This window comes from Salvelinus alpinus, chromosome 25 (assembly GCF_045679555.1).
Source record: "Salvelinus alpinus chromosome 25, SLU_Salpinus.1, whole genome shotgun sequence".
NCBI classification, from domain to species: Eukaryota; Metazoa; Chordata; class Actinopteri; order Salmoniformes; family Salmonidae; genus Salvelinus; species Salvelinus alpinus.
The window spans coordinates 38251724-38278618 of NC_092110.1; the positions used below are offsets into that span (position 1 = coordinate 38251724).

The window sequence follows — 26895 nt, forward strand, 5'->3', positions numbered from 1 at the left end:
AAACAGTCCTCAGATAAGAGCCATTGGATTTCAAGTGAATCAAAAAGCAAAAGTACAGTAGCAGTTATGGGGACTGTTATTGTAGCAGATGGCCGAATATGGGGACTGTTATTGTAGCAGATGGCTGAATATGGGGACTGTTATTGTAGCAGATGGCTGAATATGGGGACTGTTATTGTAGCAGATGGCTGAATATGGGGACTGTTATTGTAGCAGATGGCTGAATATGAGGACTGTTAGTGTAGCAGATGGCTGAATATGGGGACTGTTAGTGTAGCAGATGGCTGAATATGGGGACTGTTATTGTAGCAGATGGCTGAATATGGTGACTGTTATTGTAGCAGATGGCTGAATATGGGGACTGTTATTGTAGCAGATGGCTGAATATGGGGACTGTTATTGTAGCAGATGGCTGAATATGGGGACTGTTATTGTAGCAGATGGCTGAATATGGGGACTGTTATTGTAGCAGATGGCTGAATATGGTGACTGTTATTGTAGCAGATGGCTGAATATGGTGACTGTTAGTGTAGCAGATGGCTGAATATGGGGACTGTTATTGTAGCAGATGGCTGAATATGGGGACTGTTATTATAGCAGATGGCTGAATATGGGGACTGTTATTGTAGCAGATGGCTGAATATGGGGACTGTTATTATAGCAGATGGCTGAATATGGGGACTGTTATTATAGCAGATGGCTGAATATGGGGACTGTTATTGTAGCAGATGGCTGAATATGGGGACTGTTATTGTAGCAGATGGCTGAATATGGGGACTGTTATTGTAGCAGATGACTGAATATGGGGACTGTTATTGTAGCAGATGGCTGAATATGGGGACTGTTATTGTAGCAGATGGCTGAATATGGGGACTGTTATTGTAGCAGATGGCTGAATATGGGGACTGTTATTGTAGTAGATGGCTGAATATGGGGACTGTTATTGTAGCAGATGGCTGAATATGGGGACTGTTAGTGTAGCAGATGGCTGAATATGGGGACTGTTAGTGTAGCAGATGGCTGAATGTGGGGACTGTTATTGTAGCAGATGCCTGATTGTGGGGACTGTTATTGTAGCAGATGGCTGAATATGGGGACTGTTATTGTAGCAGATGGCTGAATATGGGGACTGTTATTGTAGCAGATGGCTGAATATGGGGACTGTTATTGTAGCAGATGGCTGAATATGGGGACTGTTAGTGTAGCAGATGGCTGAATGTGGGGACTGTTATTGTAGCAGATGGCTGAATATGGTGACTGTTAGTGTAGCAGATGGCTGAATATGGGGACTGTTATTGTAGCAGATGGCTGAATATGGTGACTGTTAGTGTAGCGGATGGCTGAATATGGGGACTGTTATTATAGCAGATGGCTGAATATGGGGACTGTTATTATAGCAGATGGCTGAATATGGGGACTGTTATTATAGCAGATGGCTGAATATGGGGACTGTTATTATAGCAGATGGCTGAATATGGGGCCTGTTATTATAGCAGATGGCTGAATATGGGGACTGTTATTGGATTCATAATAGGTATATACTTCCATCCACATAAGCCAGTGGAGTCCCCCCATTGTTGTCCAAGTGCCTTGCTCTTTGAGCTCTGCATGTACTTACTGCAGGTTGCCGTGGCAGCCTGAGAGACGGGAGAGGGTGTCTGCTTGGGTGAGCCCCACTCGGATGGGGCTAGGGTGTATGGGGGGGGAGAGAATTGGGCTGCTGGTGGTGGTGGGGGCGCGGCCTGGGACATCTGTTGCTGGGGGTTGAATGAGGAGGGGTACTGGGGTTGGTTGGAGGAGACGGGGACATGGCCCTGCGCAGACTGACCAATCAGAGGGGGCAAGGAGGAAGCCTTGCAGTAACCTAGCTGCTGCTGTTGCTGCTGAGCGAGGTTATAATAGTCCTCTGATTGGCCATTGGCGTGGGGGAGGTGGGGCGGGATATGGGGTTGGCCGGCCTGGTCCAGGGAGTGGGGCTTGACCCGGCTGTGGCGGGGCGGCAGAGGGAGGGCCACTGGGAGGACAGGCTGGGGTACGGGGGGCATGTGCACGGGGCCGTATATGTGGGTGTGGGAGGTGGACCAGGTGCCGTGTTTGGGGAGCAGCACAGGGTCGTGCTGGGGGAGGGACTTGGTGTGGTGGAGAGCCCGCGCCGTGGGGGGAGAGAGGGGGATCTGGCGCACCTGCCGGGTCAGGGCCGTGGGCAACCCTGGCTGCACGGGGGAGAAGGCCGAGACCAGGGAAGTGGAGAGCTGGGAGAGCTGGGAGGAGTTGTCACCAGCCCGTCCGCCCGCCACCTCACTCTCCTGGGAGGAGGAAGAGGAAGAGGAGGAAGGGGAGGAGTTGGAGGCCACTCGGGCATAGGAGGGCGGCAGTGTGGCGGCCCGATAGTGTCTATACTCAAAAGGGGTGTTGGAGGGGTGAGAGGGAGGGGAGGACACCTTATATTGGAGGGTGGAAACAACTATAACACACCACAGAGGAGAGGGGAGGGGACAGAGGAGGAGGGACACCACAGAGGAGGGGGGAGGGGACAGATGAGGAGGGACACCACAGAGGAGGGGGGAGACACCACAGAGGAGGGGAGACACCACAGAGGAGGGGGAGACACCACAGAGGAGGGGGAGACCACAGAGGAGGGGGAGACACCACAGAGGAGGGGAGACACCACAGAGGAGGGGGAGACACCACAGAGGAGGGGGAGACATCACAGAGGAGGGGGAGACATCACAGAGGAGGGGGAGACACCACAGAGGAGGGGGGAGACACCACAGAGGAGGGGGAGACACCACAGAGGAGGGGGAGACACCACAGAGGAGGGGGAGACACCACAGAGGAGGGGAGACACCACAGAGGAGGGGGAGTCACCACAGAGGAGGGGGAGTCACCACAGAGGAGGGGGAGTCACCACAGAGGAGGGGGAGACACCACAGAGGAGGGGGAGACACCACAGAGGAGGGGGAGACACCACAGAGGAGGGGGAGACACCACAGAGGAGGGGAGACACCACAGAGGAGGGGGGGACACGACAGAGGAGGGGGAGACACCACAGAGGAGGGGGAGACACCACAGAGGAGGTGGTGGGGACACGACAGAGGAGGTGGTGGGGACACGACAGAGGAGGGGGTGGGGACACGACAGAGGAGGGGGTGGGGACACGACAGAGGAGGGGGTGGGGACACGACGGAGGAGGGGGTGGGGACACGACAGAGGAGGGGGTGGGGACACGACAGAGGAGGGGGGGACACGACAGAGGAGGGGGTGGGGACACGACAGAGGAGGGGGTGGGGACACGACAGAGGAGGGGGTGGGGACACGACAGAGGAGGGGGTGGGGACACCACAGAGGAGGGGGAGACACCACAGAGGAGGGGGAGACACCACAGAGGAGGGGAGACACCACAGAGGAGGGGGGGACACGACAGAGGAGGGGGAGACACCACAGAGGAGGGGGAGACACCACAGAGGAGGTGGTGGGGACACGACAGAGGAGGTGGTGGGGACACGACAGAGGAGGGGGTGGGGACACGACAGAGGAGGGGGTGGGGACACGACAGAGGAGGGGGTGGGGACACGACAGAGGAGGGGGTGGGGACACGACAGAGGAGGGGGGGACACGACAGAGGAGGGGGTGGGGACACGACAGAGGAGGGGGTGGGGACACGACAGAGGAGGGGGTGGGGACACGACAGAGGAGGGGGTGGGGACACGACAGAGGAGAGGGTGGGGACACGACAGAGGAGGGGGTGGGGACACGACAGAGGAGGGGGTGGGGACACGACAGAGGAGGGGGTGGGAACACGACAGAGGAGGGGGTGGGGACACGACAGAGGAGGGGGTGGGGACACGACAGAGGAGGGGGTGGGGACACGACAGAGGAGGGGGTGGGGACACGACAGAGGGGGACACCACAGAGGAAGGGGGGACACAACACACACAAAAAAAGAGAGAGAGAGAATAATGAGAAACCAAGCGAAAATGATAAATCAAAAACTGAGAACAAAGATGATAAATCAGAAACTGAGAACAAAGATGATAAATCAGAAACTGAGAACAAATATGATAAATCAGAAACTGAGAACAAATATGATAAATCCGAAACTGAGAACAAAATCACAGAGAAGAAAAAGAAGCTGAATGCAACACGACCAAACTCTTAGGAAAGCAGCATGTCCCATTGTCACCCAGCTGCCGGTAGCACGCTTGCAGAATGAGTGTCTCTATGGCGCTGGGGAATGTTTGTGTATGGATAAGCATGAGTAAACGGAGGGGAGGGGGATTCAACACAAACACAGATGTGTCCGAGCTAGCGCTTTCGCTATGGTTGTAGTCATTAGGGCACACTGTAGCAAAACGTTTTGCAACCGAAAACAATAATGAGCGTATCTTATTGGCCAAGTTCAGGTAGTCCCTCCTTGTTTCAGTCAGTTTTCTTCCATTTGGTGCCTAATGAACACAACCAACATGTGCTACACTGGGCTGTTTGGTTACCGTGATTGCCATACTATCCCCATGGAGAGAATAGCATCCTGAGACGTTATCTGTGAGATGGTGTATTGACATGGACGAAACGTATTGTGGCTTGTGTGTTGACAGACCCGGCATTGTCTTGACATGGTAGTAGAGTCTGTCCACAGTACATCTGCAGGCCTTACCTGAGCCAGACGGGCCTTACCTGAGCCAGACGGGCCTTACCTGAGCCAGACGGGCCTTACCTGAGCCAGATGTCCGTCGCTCCCTCTCTTTGTGGGCAACTCCCTGCATCTGATGCGGCTCCATCATTTGCCTGCAGATACACAGAGGGCACAGACACATGTTATAGCCTCTCCCTGTAGTCTCTCTCTATAGCTTCTCCCTGTAGCTTCTCTCTGTAGCCTTTCTCTATAACCTCTCCCTGTAGCCTCTACCTGTAGCTTCTCCCTGTAGCTTCTCTCTGTAGCTTCTCCCTGTAGCTTCTCTCTATAGCCTCTCTCTGTAGCCTCTCCCTGTAGCCGTTCTCTATAACCTCTCCCTGTAGCTTCTCTCTATAACCTCTCCCTGTAGCTTCTCTCTATAACCTCTCCCTGTAGCTTCTCTCTATAACCTCTCCCTGTAGCTTCTCTCTATAGCCTCTCCCTGTAGCCTCTCCCTGTAGCCTCTCCCTGTAGCTTCTCCCTATAGCTTCTCCCAGTAGCTTCTCCCTATAGCCTCTCCCTGTAGCTTCTCTCTATAACCTCTCCCTGTAGCTTCTCCCTATAGCCTCTCCCTGTAGCTTCTCTCTATAACCTCTCCCTGTAGCTTCTCCCTATAGCCTCTCCCTGTAGCTTCTCTCTATAGCCTCTCCCTGTAGCTTCTCTCTATAGCCTCTCCCTGTAGCTTCTCCCTGTAGCTTCTCCCTATAGCTTCTCCCTGTAGCCTCTCCCTGTAGCCTCTCCCTGTAGCTTCTCCCTGTAGCTTCTTCCTATAGCCTCTCCCTGTAGCCTCTCCCTGTAGCTTCTCCCTGTAGCCTCTCTCTGTAGCCTCTCCTTGTAGCTTCTCCCTATAGCCTCTCCCTGTAGCTTCTCCATATAGCCTCTCCTTGTAGCTTCTCCCTATAGCCTCTCCCTGTAGCTTCTCCATATAGCTTCTCCCTGTAGCCTCTCCCTGTAGCCTCTCCCTGTAGCTTCTCCCTATAGCCAGCCTTTCAATCTGTGCCCATTTAATACATTTCTGATTGACATTGCCTCTAATTTTCTACTGCTTGAGTACCGGCACCAATTATAAAAAAATATCCCAAAGCAAGATCAAAGAGGCGGCAGGTAGCCTAGTGGTTAGAGCGTTGGGCCAGGAACTGAAAGGTTGCTAGATCGAATACCAGAGCTGACAAGGTAAAAATCTGTCGTTCTGTCCCTGAACAAGGCAGTTAACCCACGGTAGGCCATCATTGTAAATAAGAATTTGTTCATAACTGACTTGCCTAGTTAAATAAAATAAAAAATAATAATTGTTAGCCAGCTAACATACTTCATTGTTCAGAAATAACTTCAAATATTTTAGGAATATATTTCTACAATGGACATGAATTGATTTAAATTGTTAAATTGTTTCAACAAACAACCAATATTCAAGTCACAGAACAGAACAGGGCTCCGGGCAGCCGAGCGGAAATGGAGGAAAACTCGCCTCCCTGCGGACCTGGCATCCTTTCACTCCCTCCTCTCTACATTCTCCTCTTCTGTCTCTGCTGCTAAAGCCAATTTCTACCACTCTAAATTCCAAGCATCTGCCTCTAACCCTAGGAAGCTCTTTGCCACCTTCTCCTCCCTCCTGAATCCTCCTCCCCCTCCTCCCCCCTCCTCCCTCTCTGCTGATGACTTCGTCAACCATTTTGAAAAGAAGGTCGACGACATCCGATCCTCGTTTGCTAAGTCAAACGACACCGCTGGTTCTGCGCACACTGCCCTACCCTGTGCTTTGACCTCTTTCTCCCCTCTCTCTCCAGATGAAATCTCGCGTCTTGTGACGGCCGGCCGCCCAACAACCTGCCCGCTTGACCCTATCCCCTCCTCTCTTCTCCAGACCATTTCCGGAGACCTTCTCCCTTACCTCACCTCGCTCATCAACTCATCCTTGACCGCTGGCTACGTCCCTTCCGTCTTCAAGAGAGCGAGAGTTGCACCCCTTCTGAAAAAACCTACACTCGATCCCTCCGATGTCAACAACTACAGACCAGTATCCCTTCTTTCTTTTCTCTCCAAAACTCTTGAACGTGCCGTCCTTGGCCAGCTCTCCTGCTATCTCTCTCAGAATGACCTTCTTGATCCAAATCAGTCAGGTTTCAAGACTAGTCATTCAACTGAGACTGCTCTTCTCTGTGTCACGGAGGCGCTCCGCACTGCTAAAGCTAACTCTCTCTCCTCTGCTCTCATCCTTCTAGACCTATCGGCTGCCTTTGATACTGTGAACCATCAGATCCTCCTCTCCACCCTCTCCGAGCTGGGCATCTCCGGCGCGGCCCACGCTTGGATTGCGTCCTACCTGACAGGTCGCTCCTACCAGGTGGCGTGGCGAGAATCTGTCTCCGCACCACGTGCTCTCACCACTGGTGTCCCCCAGGGCTCTGTTCTAGGCCCTCTCCTATTCTCACTATACACCAAATCACTTGGCTCTGTCATATCCTCACATGGTCTCTCCTATCATTGCTATGCAGACGACACACAATTAATCTTCTCCTTTCCCCCCTCTGATAACCAGGTGGTGAATCGCATCTCTGCATGTCTGGCAGACATATCAGTGTGGATGACGGATCACCACCTCAAGCTGAACCTCGGCAAGACGGAGCTGCTCTTCCTCCCGGGGAAGGACTGCCCGTTCCATGATCTCGCCATCACGGTTGACAACTCCATTGTGTCCTCCTCCCAGAGTGCTAAGAACCTTGGCGTGATCCTGGACAACACCCTGTCGTTCTCAACTAACATCAAGGCGGTGACCCGTTCCTGTAGGTTCATGCTCTACAACATTCGCAGAGTACGACCCTGCCTCACGCAGGAAGCGGCGCAGGTCCTAATCCAGGCACTTGTCATCTCCCGTCTGGATTACTGCAACTCGCTGTTGGCTGGGCTCCCTGCCTGTGCCATTAAACCCCTACAACTCATCCAGAACGCCGCAGCCCGTCTGGTGTTCAACTTTCCCAAGTTCTCTCACGTCACCCCGCTCCTCCGCTCTCTCCACTGGCTTCCAGTTGAAGCTCGCATCCGCTACAAGACCATGGTGCTTGCCTACGGAGCTGTGAGGGGAACGGCACCTCCGTACCTTCAGGCTCTGATCAGGCCCTACACCCAAACAAGGGCACTGCGTTCATCCACCTCTGGCCTGCTCGCCTCCCTACCTCTGAGGAAGTACAGTTCCCGCTCAGCCCAGTCAAAACTGTTCGCTGCTCTGGCACCCCAATGGTGGAACAAACTCCCTCACGACGCCAGGTCAGCGGAGTCAATCACCACCTTCCGGAGACACCTGAAACCCCACCTCTTTAAGGAATACCTAGGATAGGATAAAGTAATCCTTCTAACCCCCCCCCCCCTCTTAAAAGAGTTAGATGCACTATTGTAAAGTGGTTGTTCCACTGGATATCATAAGGTGAATGCACCAATTTGTAAGTCGCTCTGGATAAGAGCGTCTGCTAAATGACTTAAATGTAAATGTAAATGTAAGTCTAGGTTCATTAATGAACCAGAAACTATTTTTTTTCTCTGAATGTTTATCAAAGTTAGCTGGCTATCTCATTGATTCTGCTTTGTAGTATACTGCTCTGGTGTGGTTAAATTAAAGTCAGTACCAGCACCATCAGTTTCTTTCATTCAACCTCAAGCTGCTTGACTGTACAGGAGACTAGTACCTCAAGCTGCTTGACTAGTACCTCTTTCCACCACTAGAGTGGACTAAGAACACAGCACGAGCCACTGGTAGAGGCTGTGTGGTAGAGGCTATGGTAGAGGCTATGTTGTAGAGGCTATATTGTAGGGGATATGTTGTAGGGGATATGTGGTAGAGGCTATGTTGTAGGGGATATGTGGTAGAGAATATGTTGTAGAGGATATGTGGTAGAGGATATGTGGTAGAGGATATGTTGTAGAGGCTATGTGGTGGAGGATATGTGGTAGAGGATATGTTGTAGAGGCTATGTGGTAGAGGCTATGTGGTAGGCCTGATGTGGTAGGGCCTATGTGGTAGAGGTAGGGCCTATGTGGTAGAGGTAGGGCCTATGTGGTAGGGCCTATGTGGTAGGCCTGATGTGGGAGGGGATATGTGGTAGGGGTTATGTGGTAGCCTGATGTGGGAGGGGATGTGTGGTAGGCCTGATGTGGGAGGGGATATGTGGTAGGGGATATGTGGTAGCCTGATGTGGTTGGGGATGTGTGGTAGGCCTGATGTGGGAGGGGATATGTGGTAGGCCTGATGTGTAAGGCCTGGTGTGGTAGGCCTGATGTGGTAGGGGATATGTGGTAGGCCTGATGTGGTAAGGTATTTGTGGTAGGCCTGATGTGGTAGGGGATGTGTGGAAGGCCTGATGTGGTAGGGGATGTGTGGAAGGCCTGATGTGGTAGGCCTGATGTGGTAGGCCTGATGTGGTAGACCGTATGTGTTTTGTACCCTCAAACAAACTACTTTCGTACAAATGAAATAAGAAAACAAGTTCGATGATGAATTCTAGCAAGTTTTACCAGATTTGAAGTCCCTGGATTGAGATGCTTTGGATGCTCTTTTACAAACCAGTTCTTTATCGATGTCTTAGTTCTACTGTGTGTTCTACTGTACACTGAGATTGATTTGGTGTCTTGCTGAAGGTCGGAGGTTCTTACCTCCTCTGTACATCGGGGTCTTCTGAGGAGGGCCCATTTTGGCGTTGGACAGCAGGGCCTGTGGTGGGGGACAGAAACAGGGGAATATTTCTAGCTAGGTATGAAAGGACCTACAGTTGAAGTCGAAAGTTTAAATACACCTGAGCCAAATACATTTAAACTCCGTTTTTAACAATTCCTGACATTTAATCATAGTAAAAATTCCCTGTCTTAGGTCAGTTAGGATCACCACTTTATTTTAAGAATGTGAAAAATCTGAAAAATAGTAGAGAGAATGATTTATTTCAGCTTTTATTTCTTTCATCACATTCCCATTGGGTCAGAAGTATACATACACTCAATTAGTATTTAGTAGCATTGCCTTTAAATTGTTTAAATTGGGTCAAACGTTTCAGATAGCCTTCCACAAGCTTCCCACAATAAGTTGGATGAATTTTGGCCCATTCCTCCTGACAGAGCTGGTGTAACTGAGTCACGTTTGTAGGCCTCCTTGCTCGCACACGCTATAGGATTGAGGTCAGGGCTTTGTGATGGCCACTCCAATACCTTGACTTTGTTGTCCTTAAGCCATTTTGCCACAACTTTGGAAGTATGCTTGGGGTCATTGTCCATTTGGAAGACCCGATTGCGACCAAGCTTTAACTTCGTGACTGATGTCTTGAGATGTTGCTTCAATATATCCACATAATTTTCCATCCTCATGTTGCCATCTATTTTGTGAAGTGCACCAGTCCCTCCTGCAGCAAAGCACCCCGACAACATGATGCTGCCAAGCCCATGCTTCACGGTTGGGATGGTGTTCTTCGGCTTGCAAGCGTCCCACTTTTTCCTCCAAACATAACGATGGTCATTATGGCCAAACAGTTCTATTTTTGTTTCATCAGACCAGAGGACATTTCTCCAAAAAGTACGATCTTTGTCTCCATGTGCAGTTGCAAACCGTAGTCTGGCTTTTTTATGGCGGTTTTGGAGCAGTGGCTTCTTCTTTGCTTAGCGGCCTTTCAGGTTATGTCGATATAGGACTTGTTTTACTGTGGATATAGATACCTTTGTACCCGTTTCCTCCAGCATCTTCACAAGGTCCTTTGCTGTTGTACTGGGATTGATTTGCACTTTTCGCACCTAAGTATGTTCATCTCTAGGAGAAAGAACGCGTCTCCTTCCTGAGCGGTATGATAGCTGCGTGGTCCCATGGTGTTATACTTGCGTACTATTGTTTGTACAGATGAACGTGGTACCTTCAGGCTTTTGGAAATTGCTCCCAAGGATGAACCAGACAAGCAAAGAGGCACTGAATTTGAAGGTAGGCCTTGAAATACATCCACAGGTACAACTCCAATTGACTCAATGATGTCAATTAGCCTATCAGAAGCTTTTAAAGCCACGAGAGAATTTTCGGGAATTTTCCAAGCTGTTTAAAGGCACGGTCAACTTAGTGTATGTAAACTTCTGACTCACTGGAATTGTGATTCATTGAATTATAAGTGAAATAATCTGTCTGTAAACAATTGTTGGAAAAATCACTTGTGTCATGCACAAAGTAGATGTCCTAATCGACTTGCGAAAAATGATAGTTTGTTAACAAGAAATGTGTGGGGTGGTTGAAAAACGAGTTTTAATGACTCCAACCTAAGTGTTTATCTTTGGTGTTGGAATAGTTTTTTTTACATGCCACACCTTCCCCTGTAGTAGTAGAGGTACATTCAACATGATAAATATGACTGAGGTTACATACAGTTTAACAATACCAGTGGCCTCTGTAATTATTGGGACAGTGAAGCATTTTTTCTTATTTTGGCTCTATACTCCAAAAGTTTGGATTTTAAATCAAACAATGACAAGGTTAAAGTTAAAGTATTTTCATCCATATCGGGTGAACCATTTAGAAATGACAAAAAAAATTGGTACATAGTCTCCCGATTTTAAGGGGTCAAAAGTATTGGGACAAATTCACTTATACAGTATGTGTATTAAAGTAGTAAAAAGATTAGTATCCATAATCATAGAACACAACACCTACATTAAGCTTGTGACTACACATTTGTTGGATGATTTTTGCTGTTGTTACATTATTGTAGAAGTGTTTAGAAGCATATTCTATTCTTATTTACCATAAAAGTGACACAATACATTATTTACCATTCATTTCTATTGAGCACAGAATAATCTGAAACACAACCAAAACAAACAGAAAATGCATCCAACAAGTTTGTAGAGTCACAAGCTTAAATGTTGTCATTGTGTACTATGAATATGGGAGCAAATACTTCACTTCTTACTACTTTAATACACATATAAGAGAATTTGTCCCAATACTTTTGGTCTCATAAAATGGAAAATAAAAATGCCTTTCTAAATGGTTCACCAAATATGTATTGAAATACCCTCAAATTAAAGCTGACAGTCTGCACTTTAACCTCTTGACAGACAGCCAGTTAATTCCATAAATTGCATGCTGGGTCAAATGGCATGTGTTATCTCACAAGCGAGGCATGTGCCTCCCCCTGCTCTCCCACTGGCTGCTATTGTGTCCTCAAGCTCTTCTCTCCTCTAGATTCTCCTGAGCTACACACGCATGTCTTGTTTGTTTACATTCAGATTTTAGCGTTGGCATGGTGTTTATAGCATTAGCACTAGACAATAGCATGGTGTTTGTAGCATTAGCACTGGACAATAGCATGGTGTTTATAGCAGTTGCGCTAGATATTAGCATGGAGTTTATAGCATTAGTACTAGACATTAGCATGGTGTTTATAGGATTAGTACTAGATATTAGCATGGTGTTTATAGGATTAGCACGTCGTGCTTGTTTACATTGGACATGGTGTCTCGTTGTCTCTCAGCTTACTTCATTAGGAAGTACTTTACAAACATATGCCTGGTTCGGAAACATGTCCAGACATAAATAGTAGTGAGACATTCTGAGACCGTCTTTACATGTGTGGAGTTGAGTGGATGCGGCGTAGCCTGGTCCCAGATCTGTTTGTACTGTACAGGGAGTTAATGTGTGGAGTTGAGTGGATGCGGCGTAGCCTGGTCCCAGATCTGTTTGTACTGTACAGGGAGTTAATGTGTGGAGTTGAGTGGATGCGGCGTAGCCTGGTCCCAGATCTGTTTGTACTGTACAGGGAGTTAATGTGTGGAGTTGAGTGGATGCGGCGTAGCCTGGTCCCAGATCTGTTTGTACTGTACAGGGAGTTAATGTGTGGAGTTGAGTGGATGCGGCGTAGCCTGGTCCCAGATCTGTTTGTACTGTACAGGGAGTTAATGTGTGGAGTTGAGTGGATGCGGCGTAGCCTGGTCCCAGATCTGTTTTTACTGTACAGGGAGTTAATGTGTGGAGTTGAATGGATGCGGCGTAGCCTGGTCCCAGATCTGTTTGTACTGTACAGGGAGTTAATGTGTGGAGTTGAGTGGATGCGGCGTAGCCTGGTCCCAGATCTGTTTGTACTGTACAGGGAGTTAATGTGTGGAGTTGAATGGATGCGGCGTAGCCTGGTCCCAGATCTGTTTGTACTGTACAGGGAGTTAATGTGTGGAGTTGAGTGGATGCGGTGTAGCCTGGTCCCAGATCTGTTTGTACTGTACAGGGAGTTAATGTGTGGAGTTGAGTGGATGCGGCGTAGCCTGGTCCCAGATCTGTTTGTACTGTACAGGGAGTTAATGTGTGGAGTTGAGTGGATGCGGCGTAGCCTGGTCCCAGATCTGTTTGTACTGTACAGGGAGTTAATGTGTGAAGTTGAGTGGATGCGGCGTAGCCTGGTCCCAGATCTGTTTGTACTGTCTTGTCAACTCCTTTGTGGTCACTGGCATGATGACCATAGTTGGCTATACAGCACAAGCAGATCTAGGACCAGGCTATGCATGCTGGGAACCACACCAGGCATCAGATTAGGTGCTACTCCTCCGCCTAGTGAGACACACTGTGTTTTTTCCTACAGCATGATTGATGCAAACCACAGGCATTTCCACAGGAAACCTCAACAAAACAGGCCCAGCAGGACGGTAGACCAGAATAGACCTGACCTGCCCTCCTCTCTTTCCCACATCTGTGTACAGCTCATACAGTGGATTTTGCATTCAACACAACATATGCATGAACCCAGCCAATCCTTGATCGCCAATCCCAAACCAGATTCAAGGGCAAACATGATTGGATGGAATGTAATATTCTTCATTTCCATTGGATCAACGTCTAACTTCACCAGTCTTTGTCAAGAGATATTCAACAACAGGATCAACAAATTAACTACATAGAGACAAGAAACCCCCAACCCAGCTTAGAGACAATGGACCGGTGCAGAAACCCACAACCCAGCATAGAGACAATGGGCCGGTGCAGAAACCCCCAACCCAGCATAGAGACAATGGGCCGGTGCAGAAACCCCCAACCCAGCATAGAGACAATGGGCCGGTGCAGAAACCACCAACCCAGCATAGAGACAATGGGCCGGTGTAGAAACCACCAACCCAGCATAGAGACAATGGGCCGGTGTAGAAACCACCAACCCAGCATAGAGACAATGGGCCGGTGTAGAAACCCCCAACCCAGCTTAGAGACAATGGGCCGGTGTAGAAACCACCAACCCAGCATAGAGACAATGGGCCGGTGTAGAAACCACCAACCCAGCATAGAGACAATGGGCCGGTGCAGAAACCACCAACCCAGCATAGAGACAATGGGCCGGTGCAGAAACCACCAACCCAGCATAGAGACAATGGGCCGGTGCAGAAACCACCAACCCAGCATAGAGACAATGGGCCGGTGCAGAAACCCCCAACCCAGCATAGAGACAATGGGCCGGTGTAGAAACCCCCAACCCAGCATAGAGACAATGGGCCGGTGTAGAAACCCCCAACCCAGCATAGAGACAATGGGCCGGTGCAGAAACCCCCAACCCAGCATAGAGACAATGGGCCGGTGCAGAAACCCCCAACCCAGCATAGAGACAATGGGCCGGTGCAGAAACCACCAACCCAGCATAGAGACAATGGGCTGGTGCAGAAACCCCCAACCCAGCATAGAGACAATGGGCCGGTGCAGAAACCACCAACCCAGCATAGAGACAATGGGCCGGTGCAGAAACCACCAACCCAGCATAGAGACAATGGGCTGGTGTAGAAACCCCCAACCCAGCATAGAGACAATGGGCCGGTGCAGAAACCACCAACCCAGCATAGAGACAATGGGCTGGTGTAGAAACCCCCAACCCAGCATAGAGACAATGGGCTGGTGTAGAAACCACCAACCCAGCATAGAGACAATGGGCCGGTGCAGAAACCACCAACCCAGCATAGAGACAATGGGCCGGTGCAGAAACCACCAACCCAGCATAGAGACAATGGGCCGGTGCAGAAACCCCCAACCCAGCATAGAGACAATGGGCCGGTGTAGAAACCCCCAACCCAGCATAGAGACAATGGGCCGGTGTAGAAACCCCCAACCCAGCATAGAGACAATGGGCTGGTGCAGAAACCCCCAACCCAGCATAGAGACAATGGGCCGGTGCAGAAACCCCCAACCCAGCATAGAGACAATGGGCCGGTGCAGAAACCACCAACCCAGCATAGAGACAATGGGCTGGTGCAGAAACCCCCAACCCAGCATAGAGACAATGGGCCGGTGCAGAAACCACCAACCCAGCATAGAGACAATGGGCCGGTGCAGAAACCACCAACCCAGCATAGAGACAATGGGCTGGTGTAGAAACCCCCAACCCAGCATAGAGACAATGGGCCGGTGCAGAAACCACCAACCCAGCATAGAGACAATGGGCTGGTGTAGAAACCCCCAACCCAGCATAGAGACAATGGGCTGGTGTAGAAACCCCCAACCCAGCATAGAGACAATGGGCCGGTGCAGAAACCACCAACCCAGCAGACAAAACTGTCATTATGACATCATGGTGAGGTATACTTGATGTTTTTTAACATATTTTTTGACTGACCGCATAACAACCAAAATATGACGTCTTTACTTGATGTCTTTATGACGTACCTTGACGTCATTGTGGTGCTGCATACCCACTGGGGTGCTGCATACCCACTGGGGTGCTGCATAGAGGTGTGTGAAGGGGGTCACTGAGACATACTCTACTTCCCCAGCTAAATGAGGAGGAGAGCCTATTCTGAGAGAGGCCTATTATAAAAGGGGAGATCACTTACTGCATATCAGGAATACCGACCAATAAACCCTTGACGCCCCTTTGCAACACTAGACTGCCGTTGGGTGTCATTTCCGCTGGGTGTGTTCGGCATGAGGGACACGTGGACCCTCTTTATATGGATACTGCTTACCCAGTGAGCACAAGGCATTGAAAATACATATTTTCAATATCCTTTCAACCAAAAAAACATTTTCAATGTCTTTTGCTCATAAGGTAACTGGAGTTGTGACTCTGAAACAGAGAGGATTCCTCTATCCTACCATATCCAACCATCTGAAGGTGTCTAATTATGTTTTTGTTTTCGGCTTTTGGGTTGACATTGCTGACATCATAATGAGTTCACCTCATTCTCAATGAGCAGGATGTTGGCAGAGTTGTTTTGGAATAAAGTGCTGTAAACGCTTCCTAAAACACGATTCATTCCCAACCTCAAACCGTTTCACGTTTCATCTCCCACAGTCATCATCTCATGAAGGGGAAATATTTTAATATTCTATCATCAAACAGAGCCAACCATCCCCACCACATGTCTGCCCCCTGTTTTTGAACACGGTATATGAATATAAATAATGTCCTACTACTGCAATGTATGTACTAGTGCTTTATCAATACACAGCCTAGCAGGAGTTATTTAGTTTGTTATTTAGTGGGGGTGTGTGTGTGTGTCATTGTGTGTGTGTGTGTGTCATTTTGTGTGTATGTGTGTGTGTGATTGTGATTTTGTGTGTGTGTGTGCTTTGTCTCCTCTCCTTTGTTCTCTCAGCCTGCAGCTTTCTGATAGAAGATGACTTGGGATGCCTTGTTTTCCTTCTTCTTGACACTCCTAAACTCCCCTTCTTAGCAGCTGATGGTTATCTGCACAGCTCCTCTAAACTCCCCTTCTTAGCAGCTGATGGTTATCTGCACGGCTCCTCTAAACTCCCCTTCTTAGCAGCTGATGGTTAACTACACGGCTCCTCTCAACTCCCCTTCTTAGCAGCTGATGGTTATCTGCACGGCTCCTCTAAACTCCCCTTCTTAGCAGCTGATGGTTATCTGCACGGCTCCTCTAAACTCCCCTTCTTAGCAGCTGATGGTTATCTGCACGGCTCCTCTAAACTCCCCTTCTTAGCAGCTGATGGTTATCTGCACGGCTCCTCTAAACTCCCCTTCTTAGCAGCTGATGGTTAACTACACGGCTCCTCTAAACTCCCCTTCTTAGCAGCTGATGGTTATCTGCACGGCTCCTCTAAACTCCCCTTCTTAGCAGCTGATGGTTATCTGCACGGCTCCTCTAAACTCCCCTTCTTAGCAGCTGATGGTTATCTGCACGGCTCCTCTAAACTCCCCTTCTTAGCAGCTGATGGTTATCTGCACGGCTCCTCTAAACTCCCCTTCTTAGCAGCTGATGGTTATCTGCACGGCTCCTCTAAACTCCCCTTCTTAGCAGCTGATGGTTAACTACACGGCTCCTCTAAACTCCCCTTCTTAGCAGCTGATGGTTATCTGCACGGCTCCTCTAAACTCCCCTTCTTAGCAGCTGATGGTTAACTACACGGCTCCTCTAAACTCCCCTTCTTAGCAGCTGATGGTTATCTGCACGGCTCCTCTAAACTCCCCTTCTTAGCAGCTGATGGTTATCTGCACGGCTCCTCTAAACTCCCCTTCTTAGCAGCTGATGGTTATCTGCACGGCTCCTCTAAACTCCCCTTCTTAGCAGCTGATGGTTATCTGCACGGCTCCTCTAAACTCCCCTTCTTAGCAGCTGATGGTTATCTGCACGGCTCCTCTAAACTCCCCTTCTTAGCAGCTGATGGTTATCTGCACGGCTCCTCTAAACTCCCCTTCTTAGCAGCTGATGGATTACTGCACGGCTCCTCTAAACTCCCCTTCTTAGCAGCTGATGGATTACTGCACGGCTCCTCTAAACTCCCCTTCTTAGCAGCTGATGGATTACTGCACGGCTATGCAATTCATTTGAGCACATATCCAGATGAGGCGTCAAGATGAATACTAATAGTGGAGCACAGAGCTACAGCTAATGCATAACAACAGACAAAATACTCAACAGAATCAGTTGGTGTCCATCTACGATGGTTTCTATGAGCCAATTAGTCCAACCGGATCTTGATTTTCAGTCTTTTCAGGGTTTAGTTTGGAAAACATGAAACGAAGAACACGTATAATATATGCCATTTGCCATCAAATTAAACTACTGCAAAGCTAATATACAATGTGATGCTTTCTTTTGGTAGACATACCATACTTCCAGATCCAGACACAATAAAGTAACTAAACGTTAGATTGGGTCTAGGTTGGTGTTGGGCTGGTAAAGTAACTAAACGTTAGATTGGGTCTAGGTTGGTGTTGGGCTGGTAAAGTAACTAAACGTTAGATTGGGTCTAGGTTGGTGTTGGGCTGGTAAAGTAACTAAACGTTAGATTGGGTCTAGGTTGGTGTTGGGCTGGTCAAGTAACTAAACGTTAGATAGGGTCTAGGTTGGTGTTGGGCTGGTAAAGTAACTAAACGTTAGATTGGGTCTAGGTTAGTGTTGGGCTGGTAAAGTTACTAAACGTTAGGTAGCGGGTCTAGGTTGGTGTTGGGCTGGTAAAGTAACTAAACGTTAGATTGGGTCTAGGTTGGTGTTGGGCTGGTCAAGTAACTAAACGTTAGATTTGGTCTAGGTTGGTGTTGGGCTGGTAAAGTAACTAAACGTTAGATAGGGTCTAGGTTGGTATTGGGCTGGTCAAGTATTTCCTAATATTTTAAAGCAAACAATCAACTATTAAAATACAACAACGTGGACCACTCTAGTCAATACCACTTGCCAACTGCAGCCTCACAGCCTAGTGACTGCACAATTAAAGGCTTTTATATTAGTGACACAACAGCTAACACCATTAACACTATCAAGGGTTATTATCAACACAACACATCTACAGATGTCAACAGGAAGGTTGTGTACGTGCCAGATGAGTTTGGGTTAGTGCATGATGAAGCACAGGGGCCCGACATAAAGGGGTCCTGGCTGTTGCCATGGTGAGGTGAGAGAAGTAGTGCCCCAGGGGAGTGCTTGGGCTTGATCAGGCCTGTGCACAGAAGCCCTCAAGAAACAAAACAAGGCCTACTTTCTCTCTCTCACTCTCTAACTCAGATGGTGATTACCTAATTGGGATTTCTTGAGCTAAATATGATGCTATTAAAGAGTATTTCAAACCTCAGGAGCCACAGCTTAACACCCCGTGGGGCTGTAGCCCCAAAATATGAAATATAAAAGCTATTTTGACCAATTAGGGCCCCTTAAGGCCACATTTGTGTTGAATGGAAAACTTTAATTGGCAGTCAACAGAAACGCATACAGCTTAAGCTTAAACATCAACATAGGGATTTCCAGAACATCACTTCCCTATTTTAGCCCTACAATGAAAGAGGTGAGAGAGGTGTTGCCAAATACCACCAGCCTCACATTGTCTGCCGCAGCATCATGCAGTAAATAGCCCTGATCCAGCCCCTCCCTCTATCACCTACCCTGCATCAACTGTCATCACGGGAACAGTACTTACTGAGGGTGATCTTCGCAGAAGTGCACCTTCTGACAGTGGCTGGTGACATCTCTGGAGTAAGACTCATCGTGAGACCCTCAGTTCTTAAAGTTCTTAAAGTGTTTTTAGCAAGCTATTACTGTGTGGTACTAACTATGGCTTCTAGTCAGGCAGCTGTCCAGGCTACTGGAATAGCATTAGCCACGAACCGGGTGATCCAAGATGGGACCCCAGTAGCAGGTATAAAGCAGTAAAATGCCTGCGACTGTATTCCCTGGACAGAAGAAGCACCTTGGGTTTGCGTGTGGAGCCCCATAGCTCAGTTCACCTCCAACATGGCTCCCTCTTCTTCCCCAAAAGGTTTACCAAAAAAAGGAGAGTCCCATGTGAGATTTGGAGACAGTTTGGCTCCATGGGTATTTTAGCCAGGCTGTGCACCAATAGGAAGGCTAGGGGACGGAGTGGGGCTGCCACCGGACTCCCCATCCCAACAGATTATAAGTAGCAGCAACTTGTAACAGGAGAGGCCCATGTGCTATTTCTTAAGAGTAAGGCTTCATATACAGTCTAGTTATGTCGCCGTAAACTAGACTGCACCATCCATCTCATCTAACCACAGGTCTTTACATTGATGTGTGCAAGTGTCTGTCCTGGCAGTGTAATGTTAATGGTTGTAAGGGTTAACTGTAATGGTTGTTTTTGATAGTGTCGCTTTCAAGCCATACAGTAATGTCACAAGTGTCTGCAATCGGCCCTCATATATTGCCAGGCCACGTATCCAAGTCTGGCACCCTGGGCTCTAGCCTGGGTTGTGTTCAGTAAATGGTTAACAAATAAATAAGTGAAATAGGGAGGTTATATTTGAACTATTAAGAAATGTTTCTTTTTCATTTTCTGTTTCATAACAATTTTAAATGTTTTGTTACAATGTGCCCTACTGAACACAACTTAGGTCACAGAGTTTATAGTCTGGCAGGGTTCTATGGTTTGTTTTCCATTCCCATACACACTGCTGAAAGCTTTCACCCAGAGCCATACAGATACGGTATGTCTGGCCGTGTTTTCGCTCTAGAGCTTGATGTCCAGCAGAGGGAGGTAGAACTCAGTGGAGATAAATGAGATCGACCCAGCAACCAGACTGACTGGCAACTGCAGCCCTAATGTCATTGGCTGGACCAAGTGTAAACTGAACAGGTTGAGAGTGTTTCTGAAAATAGATTATTCTTGTTACAAACTAAACATTCTTGTTACAAACTAAACATTGGATTAACATAATATTATGTTAATCCAACAATCCTTAAATTATAGGGGAGCTATACAGGTTTGAAATGACTGTATAAAAATATTTGCACTTCGACCGATAATTAGTAGCTGACGTGCCGGGATTAACTGCTAATTAGTATACATCAGTTTTAGCTACAGTCCATCTAAACCTGACTGTGACATAAACAGACAGGTGGACGAACGGACGGGTGGACGGACAGGCAGACAGATGGAGAGAATGATTACTTCCACATGGGAAAGGGTCCCACCTCCGTCTTGCGAGCTGAGCGTGTTCAGAGCGAACATCATGGCGGTGGAGAAGGTGGTGGCTTCCTCTTTGCTGGCGAAGTTGAGGCCGTAAACCTGCCTGGCATCGCGCCACTGGTGAAAGGTGGGCGTGGCCTGGTTATACTTCAGCCCCTTCACTATGGAGTAGTTGATCACCACCTGAGAGACAGACAGCCAATTACTCATTCATTCATTATTCACCAATTTACTATGGTCAGCTTAGTTCAATGAACCGTAACTATAGAGATAAATATGTCTTACATAATTATAGAGATAACTAGCAACGAATGTGGTTGAGATGATCTCTATAACTAAAGACAGTGTGGTGGAGATGATCTCTATAACTAAAGACAGTGTGGTGGAGATGATCTCTATAACTAAGACAGTGTGGTGGAGAGGATCTCTATAACTAAAGACAGTGTGGTGGAGATGATCTCTATAACTAAGACAGTGTGGTGGAGATGATCTCTATAACTAAAGACAGTGTGGTGGAGATGATCTCTATAACTAAAGACAGTGTGGTGGAGAGGATCTCTATAACTAAAGACAGTGTGGTGGAGATGATCTCTATAACTAAAGACAGTGTGGTGGAGATGATCTCTATAACTAAGACAGTGTGGTGGAGAGGATCTCTATAACTAAAGACAGTGTGGTGGAGATGATCTCTATAACTAAAGACAGTGTGGTGGAGATGATCTCTATAACTAAAGACAGTGTGGTGGAGATGATCTCTATAACTAAGACAGTGTGGTGGAGAGGATCTCTATAACTAAAGACAGTGTGGTGGAGATGATCTCTATAACTAAGACAGTGTGGTGGAGAGGATCTCTATAACTAAAGACAGTGTGGTGGAGAGGATCTCTATAACTAAAGACAGTGTGGTGGAGATGATCTCTATAACTAAAGACAGTGTGGTGGAGATGATCTCTATAACTAAGACAGTGTGGTGGAGAGGATCTCTATAACTAAAGACAGTGTGGTGGAGATGATCTCTATAACTAAGACAGTGTGGTGGAGATGATCTCTATAACTAAAGACAGTGTGGTGGAGATGATCTCTATAACTAAGACAGTGTGGTGGAGATGATATCTAAAACTAAGACAGTGTGGTGGAGATGATCTCTATAACTAAAGACAGTGTGGTGGAGATGATCTCTATAACTAAAGACAGTGTGGTGGAGATGATCTCTATAACTAAGACAGTGTGGTGGAGATGATCTCTATAACTAAAGACAGTGTGGTGGAGATGATCACTATAACTAAGACAGTGTTTGTGGTGGAGATGATCTCTATAACTAATGACAGTGTGGTGGAGAGGATCTCTATAACTAAGACAGTGTGGTGGAGATGATCTCTATAACTAAAGACAGTGTGGTGGAGATGATCTCTATAACTAAAGACAGTGTGGTGGAGATGATCTCTATAACTAAAGACAGTGTGGTGGAGATGATCTCTGTAACTAAGACAGTGTGGTGGAGATGATCTCTATAACTAAAGACAGTGTGGTGGAGATGATCTCTATAACTAAAGACAGTGTGGTGGAGATGATCTATATAACTAAATACAGTGTGGTGGAGATGATCTCTATAGCTAAGACAGTGTGGTGGAGATGATCTATATAACTAAAGACAGTGTGGTGGAGATGATCTCTATAACTAAAGACAGTGTGGTGGAGATGATCTCTATAACTAAAGACAGTGTGGTGGAGATGATCTCTATAACTAAGACAGTGTGGTGGAGATGATCTCTATAACTAAAGACAGTGTGGTGGAGATGATCTCTATAACTAAAGACAGTGTGGTGGAGAGGATCTCTATAACTAAGACAGTGTGGTGGAGAGGATCTCTATAACTAAAGACAGTGTGGTGGAGATGATCTCTATAACTAAAGACAGTGTGGTGGAGATGATCTCTATAACTAAGACAGTGTGGTGGAGATGATCTCTATAACTAAGACAGTGTGGTGGAGATGATCTCTATAACTAAAGACAGTGTGGTGGAGATGATCACTATAACTAAGACAGTGTGGTGGAGATGATCTCTATAACTAAAGACAGTGTGGTGGAGATGATCTCTATAACTAAGACATTGTGGTGGAGATGATCTCTATAACTAAGACAGTGTGGTGGAGATGATCGCTATAACTAAAGACAGTGTGGTGGAGATGATCTCTATAACTAAGACAGTGTGGTGGAGATGATCTCTATAACTAAAGACAATGTGGTGGAGAGGATCTCTATAACTAAAGACAGTGTGGTGGAGATGATCTCTATAACTAAAGACAGTGTGGTGGAGATTATCTCTATAACTAAGACAGTGTGGTGGAGATTATCTCTATAACTAAGACAGTGTGGTGGAGAGGATCTCTATAACTAAAGACAGTGTGGTGGAGAGGATCTCTATAACTAAGACAGTGTGGTGGAGAGGATCTCTATAACTAAAGACAGTGTGGTGGAGATGATCTCTATAACTAAAGACAGTGTGGTGGAGATCTCTATAACTAAGACAGTTTGGTGGAGATGATCTCTATAACTAAAGACAGTGTGGTGGAGATGATCTCTATAACTAAGACAGTGTGGTGGAGATGATCTATATAACTAAAGACAGTGTGGTGGAGATGATCTCTATAACTAAAGACAGTGTGGTGGAGATGATCTCTATAACTAAGACAGTGTGGTGGAGATGATCTCTATAACTAAGACAGTGTGGTGGAGATGATCTATATAACTAAAGACAGTGTGGTGGAGATAATCTCTATAACTAAGACAGTGTGGTGGAGATGATCTATATAAATAAAGACAGTGTGGTGGAGATGATCTCTATAACTAAAGACAGTGTGGTGGAGATGATCTCTATAACTAAAGACAGTGTGGTGGAGATGATCTCTATAACTAAACACAGTGTGGTGGAGATGATCTCTATAACTAAGACAGTGTGGTGGAGATGATCACTATAACTAAAGACAGTGTGGTGGAGATGATCTCTATAAGTAAAGACAGTGTGGTGGAGATGATCTCTATAACTAAAGACAGTGTGGTGGAGATGATCTCTATAACTAAAGACAGTGTGGTGGAGATGATCTCTATAACTAAAGACAGTGTGGTGGAGATGATCTCTATAACTAAGACAGTGTGGTGGAGAGGATCTCTATAACTAAAGACAGTGTGGTGGAGAGGATCTCTATAACTAAGACAGTGTGGTGGAGAGGATCTCTATAACTAAAGACAGTGTGGTGGAGATGATCTCTATAACTAAAGACAGTGTGGTGGAGATGATCTCTATAACTAAGACAGTGTGGTGGAGATGATCTCTATAACTAAGACAGTGTGGTGGAGATGATCTCTATAACTAAGACAGTGTGGTGGAGATGATCACTATAACCAAAGACAGTGTGGTGGAGATGATCTCTATAACTAAAGACAGTGTGGTGGAGATGATCTCTATAACTAAAGACAATGTGGTGGAGATGATCTCTATAACTAAAGACAGTGTGGTGGAGATGATCTATATAACTAAAGACAGTGTGGTGGAGATGATCTCTATAACTAAAGACAGTGTGGTGGAGATGATCTCTATAACTAAAGACAGTGTAGTGGAGATGATCTCTATAACTAAAGACAGTGTGGTGGAGATGATCTCTATAACTAAAGACAGTGTGGTGGAGGTCTGTAAAGGCTTGCAGTGTGAAAAGTCTTCCACCAGATCTACATCAGATGTGTAAGTCCATAGAAATGACTAACATTACTAGAACAGACAAATTCCCTCAGACAATGTCAATTGGTGTGTGTGCGTGTGTTTTGCGTGTGCGGGTGCGTGCATGTGCGTATGTGTACCTCTACCTGTTGGTCCTGTAGCTTGACCCCGACCACGCGGAAGGTGTTGTTGGCCGTGTTGTGGTAGATGTTGATGCGGCTGAAGCCCTGCTGGCCCGGCTTGATTGGAACCCACTTCTTACTGGTGTCGTCGTACACCATGACTGAGGCGCGGGCTTGGCAGATACTCTGTTCACTGTGGAGGAGGACACAGGGGTTAGAGGTCACCGTGACTGAGGCGCGGGCTTGGCAGATACTCTGTTCACTGTGGAGGAGGACACAGGGGTTAGAGGTCACCGTGACTGAGGCGCGGGCTTGGCAGATACTCTGTTCACTGTGGAGGAGGACACAGGGGTTAGAGGTCACCGTGACTGAGGCGCGGGCTTGGCAGATACTCTGTTCACTGTGGAGGAGGACACAGGGGTTAGAGGTCACCGTGACTGAGGCGCGGGCTTGGCAGATACTCTGTTCACTGTGGAGGAGGACACAGGGGTTAGAGGTCACCGTGACTGAGGCGCGGGCTTGGCAGATACTCTGTTCACTGTGGAGGAGGACACAGGGGTTAGAGGTCACCGTGACTGAGGCGCGGGCTTGGCAGATACTCTGTTCACTGTGGAGGAGGACACAGGGGTTAGAGGTCACCGTGACTGAGGCGCGGGCTTGGCAGATACTCTGTTCACTGTGGAGGAGGACACAGGGGTTAGAGGTCACCGTGACTGAGGCGCGGGCTTGGCAGATACTCTGTTCACTGTGGAGGAGGACACAGGGGTTAGAGGTCACCGTGACTGAGGCGCGGGCTTGGCAGATACTCTGTTCACTGTGGAGGAGGACACAGGGGTTAGAGGTCACCGTGACTGAGGCGCGGGCTTGGCAGATACTCTGTTCACTGTGGAGGAGGACACAGGGGTTAGAGGTCACCGTGACTGAGGCGCGGGCTTGGCAGATACTCTGTTCACTGTGGAGGAGGACACAGGGGTTAGAGGTCACCGTGACTGAGGCGCGGGCTTGGCAGATACTCTGTTCACTGTGGAGGAGGACACAGGGGTTAGAGGTCACCGTGACTGAGGCGCGGGCTTGGCAGATACTCTGTTCACTGTGGAGGAGGACACAGGGGTTAGAGGTCACCGTGACTGAGGCGCGGGCTTGGCAGATACTCTGTTCACTGTGGAGGAGGACACAGGGGTTAGAGGTCACCGTGACTGAGGCGCGGGCTTGGCAGATACTCTGTTCACTGTGGAGGAGGACACAGGGGTTAGAGGTCACCGTGACTGAGGCGCGGGCTTGGCAGATACTCTGTTCACTGTGGAGGAGGACACAGGGGTTAGAGGTCACCGTGACTGAGGCGCGGGCTTGGCAGATACTCTGTTCACTGTGGAGGAGGACACAGGGGTTAGAGGTCACCGTGACTGAGGCGCGGGCTTGGCAGATACTCTGTTCACTGTGGAGGAGGACACAGGGGTTAGAGGTCACCGTGACTGAGGCGCGGGCTTGGCAGATACTCTGTTCACTGTGGAGGAGGACACAGGGGTTAGAGGTCACCGTGACTGAGGCGCGGGCTTGGCAGATACTCTGTTCACTGTGGAGGAGGACACAGGGGTTAGAGGTCACCGTGACTGAGGCGCGGGCTTGGCAGATACTCTGTTCACTGTGGAGGAGGACACAGGGGTTAGAGGTCACCGTGACTGAGGCGCGGGCTTGGCAGATACTCTGTTCACTGTGGAGGAGGACACAGGGGTTAGAGGTCACCGTGACTGAGGCGCGGGCTTGGCAGATACTCTGTTCACTGTGGAGGAGGACACAGGGGTTAGAGGTCACCGTGACTGAGGCGCGGGCTTGGCAGATACTCTGTTCACTGTGGAGGAGGACACAGGGGTTAGAGGTCACCGTGACTGAGGCGCGGGCTTGGCAGATACTCTGTTCACTGTGGAGGAGGACACAGGGGTTAGAGATCACCGTGACTGAGGCGCGGGCTTGGAAGATACTCTGTTCACTGTGGAGGAGGACACAGGGGTTAGAGGTCACCGTGACTGAGGCGCGGGCTTGGCAGATACTCTGTTCACTGTGGAGGAGGACACAGGGGTTAGAGGTCAACAATAAGGACATAGGGTGAATCTCAAACATATTTCCTTGATTCCTTGCATCCTCTCCTACCCTTCTTCTCAAAACGGATTGGAGGAGAATCTCCAATGTGTTTTGAGAAGGAGGTGAGGAGAGAGGATGCAAGGAATCGAGAAAATATTTTTCCTTATTGTTGACCTCTAATCCCTGTATCTCCTACTACTGGTGGATGCGGGGCTGTGTACTACCGTACTGTTAGCAAGCTTGTTCAGTAGTGGAACTCTCAAAGGAACCACGCCTATCTAATGGTACTGTTTGAAATGTGACAGTATGTCCCTAAAAAGAGGGAGGGACAGTCATTTAAAACACTATAAACAAGCACACTAACCCCAACCCCTCCCCCAAAAATGTCTCTCTCTGTGTTGTGCTTTGCTGTGGCGTCGTGGTATCATAATTGCATATTTCAGAAGGT

General features: G+C 48.1%; 1 protein-coding gene across 4 annotated transcripts in view; it reads right to left on the bottom strand.

Moving 5' to 3' along the window:
- Positions 1-26895, bottom strand: part of LOC139553919 (ena/VASP-like protein) — an 81414-nt gene that overhangs the window by 6545 nt on the left and 47974 nt on the right. For 2 of the 4 annotated variants that reach the window (XM_071366697.1, XM_071366695.1), the window contains exons 2-6: positions 24387-24561; positions 20537-20714; positions 9317-9374; positions 4715-4785; positions 1619-2464 (exon numbers count right to left, since the gene is read on the bottom strand). In XM_071366697.1, coding sequence (XP_071222798.1) covers positions 1619-2464; positions 4715-4785; positions 9317-9374; positions 20537-20714; positions 24387-24561 — 1328 coding nt within the window. Of the gene's footprint in view, positions 1-1618; positions 2465-4714; positions 4786-9316; positions 9375-19025; positions 19391-20536; positions 20715-24386; positions 24562-26895 lie in introns of those variants that run through there. The other 2 variants (XM_071366696.1, XM_071366698.1) reach the window with 2 other exon arrangements.